At 42.0% G+C, this 4,686-nt stretch overlaps 1 protein-coding gene and 1 pseudogene across 1 annotated transcript in view; both read right to left on the bottom strand.

Annotated features, from left to right (window-relative positions):
- Naa38 (N-alpha-acetyltransferase 38, NatC auxiliary subunit) overlaps positions 1-3,420 on the bottom strand; it is a 28,391-nt gene extending 24,971 nt beyond the window's left edge. The window contains exon 1 of the mRNA XM_010614917.3: positions 3,328-3,420. Coding sequence (XP_010613219.1) covers positions 3,328-3,408 — 81 coding nt within the window. The 5' untranslated portion in view covers positions 3,409-3,420. The remainder of the gene's footprint in view (positions 1-3,327) is intronic.
- LOC117285836 lies at positions 2,425-3,286 on the bottom strand (annotated as a pseudogene).
- Positions 3,421-4,686: the final 1,266 nt, after the last annotated feature.

Raw genomic sequence — 4,686 nt, 5'->3', positions numbered from 1 at the left:
GACTGACCTGGAACTCACTATGTAGCCCAGGCTGGTCTCGAACTCACAGTGATCCTCCTGCCCCAGGCTCCCAAGTACTGGGATTAGAGGCATGTGCCACCATGCCCAGCAGTACTTTTAAAATTTTATATCATGTATATGTCTTAAAAAATTCACTGGGGGAAAAAGGAAAGGAAAGAAAATAAATAAATCAAGCAAAGATGTGGACAGTATAAGAACCTGCCAAGCAAACAGCAAAAAGGCAGGAAAATATCAAGAGACTGGGAAAACAGCAAAAAGAGTAAGGCAGGCAGACTATCTGAAGAAACAGAAAGTTAGAAAAAGAGACAAATGAAATAGAGGCATGTGTGAGGGAAGGCAGAGTAGGGGATATGGAATGAAGGCAGTTAAGATTTTGGGGCAAGGGGATTATTGACAGACTGGAAAGAGAGACCCTCCCCATTGATGGATGCTGGCATAGCAGAAGCTTTGCGACAAAAAGCTAATACATACCAAGAGTGAAAAGATACTGGCATTAAACAGTTGGAACAGTAGGCAAGCAAATCGGGTAGATCGGCAAGAAGACAGATCTAAAGGGAGGCAAGGAAAAATGATGATCTTATCAGTGATAAATAGGAATGACAAGTAGAAGGGCAAGATAAGAGGTAAACATGATGGGGAGCCAGGGCAGGGCCTGGAAGGTACACAAACCAAGAGATGCAGGCTAAAAAAGTGATAGAGACAGGCAGGCGGGGAGACAGATGGCTGGAGAGAGTGGTGGGCAAACAGCCAGAGAAACAGACAACCAGAAAGAGAAAGAGGCTGCCAGCCAGTCAGGGAGAAGCAGACAGGGAGTCAGGCAGACACCATAACAGGAGGAAGCAGGTAGAAAGGCAGGCAGAAACAAGGAAAGAAGATGAAAAATCAAGGGGTCAATAGGGAGGGAAAAAAAGAAAAGAAAAGAGAGCAAGCAAGTAGGCAAGCAAGCTGGCTGGCCAGAGACGCAGACAGGCAGAGGCGGGGATGAACAAGGAAAGAATCTGGCAAATTAACAAATCCATATGTAAAGCACACTCAAGAGAGAATGAAGTCTTCACAGGGATACACGTGGCCACCCACACCTACAAATTGTGGCACATGTGGCAGGCAGGCCGAAGTGCTTGGCACAGAGGGAGAGGGCACAAGGCAGAGAAACCGGTGCACTTGATGTGCTGTGTGGTCCAAACACATGTGAAGTGTGGTCCAAACACATGTGAAGACACTTCCCAGACTCTGTACAATCCACAGTGCAACAGAGAGAACTGGAAAAAGAAGTGGGGAGTCAGGCACATATGAGGAAGAGCCATATGAGGCCAGACACCAGAAGACAGAAGTAAACAGAAGACAGTCACTTTGAGGTGTTGGAGCCTGAGGGTCAAATTGATGAGAAAGACAGTGAAAAATAGAAACATGTACAGAGAAACCCAGAAATAGGGGGTATCTAGACAGATGAGCAGACACAGAGAGGAGAAAAGCGCTAAATCACATGGCATGGGAAGTTCTACTCAGTATACCAATGATATGGGTGCATTCCACAGGCCAGGTTAAAAAACAAGATGGAAACAATGTTCAATAGCATTCATTAGTGTAGGGGAAACATCAGTAAAAAAACATTTTAGCCTTATAAACAAAAATTTGTACATTGTTCTCTTGTCTCTAACACTTTTTGGTTGCTGCTTACTCCTTAGGATGCCCACTAAAAAACCTGAGGGGCTGGCAGTTACACCTGAGATGTAGAGAAATGACCCAAAAGAGAGATGATTTTATAGGTCTGCAGTGTGAAGCAAGGGAAGAGGCCAAAGGAGGTCAAAGGAATGGGAGGAAACTAAAGTTAAGAAAAGGGTGTCTCCCCCCTGCCCCTGCTTTTCACTGCCACACCAAGAGCTATTTTTCTTTTGTGATGTCCCTCTGCATGCTGCCCTGCCTTGGAGCCAGCTGACTATGGACTGAAACCATTATAAATTCTTATTTATTTTGAGGCCTTCAGCTGAAGATGATTTTTCTTCTTATGATTTCCACTCAAAGGTAAAAGAAAAACTCATTGGACACAACCAAGTTCATGAAGCTCCATCCTGAACAGCAGAGCATCATATGTAGATATGACTGAGATGAATGCAAGAGTGTTTTCTTAAGAAAAGCATGCAGGAGAATAGCCAGGCTGTAAATGTTGTAGAGTCATTGTTCAGAATATATTGCAAGGAACAGAGCTTATCATAGCTGGGAAGATATGTTTCGATGAATTATCATCAAAACATGGACCACATCAAAAATGGAGAGAATCAGGTGAACCAAGTGCCTCATACATGCTAGGCAAGCACTCGGTCATTGAACTACATCCCTGGCCCTTTTAAAAAAACAAATTTTGAAAGAGTCTTGCTAAGTTTAAATTGCCCAGGTTGGCCTTTGTCTTGTGATCCTTCAGCCTAATCCTCTCAGGTAGCTGGAATTACAGACATTCAATGGATGTTCTCCCCCTGGGATTCATCATAGTAACAGTAACAGAAACTTTGACCCCAATGGCAGAAATGAGAAGAAACAACAAAGAGATTACTAGGCTCTAGTAGATATTTACTGAAGAGGTTTCAAAATTCCTGACTCACTCAGAGCTCCAACCAGTACAGGAATAATGAAACATGTGTGTTCAAACATTCCTGTCTTCCATAGCTCTCTATAAATCTTTTGGCCAATATGCAGGTCATACAGAGGTATCCTGTATATATCCACACTGAGGAGAGCACACTGAGAGGCAGATATGATGTGAAGGCCCGAGGATGAAAACTGTCTGGGTAATAGATGGACCCACTTGTTTGTAAGCATGGGCAACACAAGACCACAGTATGTATATCCTGCATGGGTTGCAACAATGGCTGTAATAAGTCTTTTTGTAGACTGTACTTGTGAAAGCCAAACTTCTAGACCTGCATTCAATTGTGGGCCTGTTAGCAGTAGTTGCAAATCCAGTCATCACAATTCTTTTGTATCCCATAGCAAAGCTGAGGCTGTGTACCAGCTCCTGGCATGACTGGATTCCCGGTTGAACATCTTGGTGCCTGTGCCCCCCTCAAAAAAAACTTCTTTATTGTTAAAAAAAAAGAAAGAGTGAACAAAAAAGGATAGAAGTGAGCTATGTGCCTTCTTTCCTCTGCTCTATTGGTAAGTTTTATGTCTAGACCTCTCTGATCAAATATCTATGTGAGAAAGCTACTTAAGTGACATCTGATTCCTGGTACCACTTTAAAATAAATGCTGAGGTACAGTTGGAAATCATGGTCAGCAAGTTAGATGAAAATGCCTGAGTGTAATCCCTACCTCTTTCTTTTTCTCAGTCCCAGTTACTTTTCTCTTTCTGGATACCTCAGTTTCTTCTGCTTTAACACTGTTGGAGATCATGGAGGAAGGGGAATATACTGAAACAGGAGAAAAGAGAAAATAATTTCACAACCTTCATACTTTTTCTTCTTTATTCTAAAAATGTGTTTTGTTTACCACCAAATTAATTTCTCAAACCAGATGAATTTTACATGCAAGCAATTAAGAGAGGAGTCGACAAGGAAAAGGGGAAAAGAGTGAAGATAAAAATTACAATTACAAATCACTGAAAGGCTGGGCAAAGGGGAGAATCAAACATGGATTCCTTTGAAAAAAACTCAATCATTGTATCTATTCATATCTCTTCCCCCAAAAGTCACTAGGATTTCTGTCACTTTTTCTAAAAAAGAAAAAAATCCAGTACCGCTTCTCATTTAAAAGATATGTACACAATTAAATGCATTTCGACTTCAATGAGGTATGTAGCAACAGAGTTATATATAAACATATATTTCATCTTTTTCCTTTTCAATGCCTGAAGGGGAAAAAAAACCTTCACATCAAACCACTCCCTTCTGAAGTATTCAAAAAAAAAAAAAAGCTTGTCTTTAGAGAAGGGAGGTGGAAAGGAAGAGACTAGTAAAGAAAAAAATTCAATTTAGTTGGACTAGTAGCTAACTAGTTAACCTTTAACAATTTATGCTGATGTCAGACTGAGCATGAGTACTGATTAATGCCCCCCCTAAATATTTTTATATGGGGGGAGTTAGTCACAGCAGCCATTTTTGTTTTATGCAGAAATCCTTCATGCCCCCCCAACACACACACACACACACACACACACACACACACACACACACACACCACTACACAAGGAAAATATCTCTATTAATCTGTGTACTAATCAGTTATGAAAAAAGGGAGAAATGTGTGGGTTTCTGGGTAAGGGCTTGAAGATGGGGGTGTAACAGGGAAAATGGAGGGGGGGTTGAAAATGAAATATTAAGCCAGCCATTTTGTTTTAAAAGGGGATTTCCCCCCCTCTTTCTTTATGGAAGGGGTGGCGGTGCTGGAGGGGGGGGTTGTTTTAAAAATAATTTCAAGGCGGCCATCTTAGTGCCTCAGCTCTGAGAAATATTTCTGAGCACCCCCGAAGATGGGGGTGTAACAGGGAAAATGGAGGGGGGGTTGAAAATGAAATATTAAGCCAGCCATTTTGTTTTAAAAGGGGATTTCCCCCCCTCTTTCTTTATGGAAGGGGTGGCGGTGCTGGAGGGGGGGGTTGTTTTAAAAATAATTTCAAGGCGGCCATCTTAGTGCCTCAGCTCTGAGAAATATTTCTGAGCACCCCCCACCCCC

This window comes from Fukomys damarensis, unplaced genomic scaffold (assembly GCF_012274545.1).
Source record: "Fukomys damarensis isolate Sample0158 unplaced genomic scaffold, DMR_v1.0_HiC HiC_scaffold_13, whole genome shotgun sequence".
NCBI lineage: Eukaryota > Metazoa > Chordata > Mammalia > Rodentia > Bathyergidae > Fukomys > Fukomys damarensis.
Note: the sequence above shows the minus strand (reverse complement) of the source record. Positions and strands in the feature narration are given on the sequence as shown.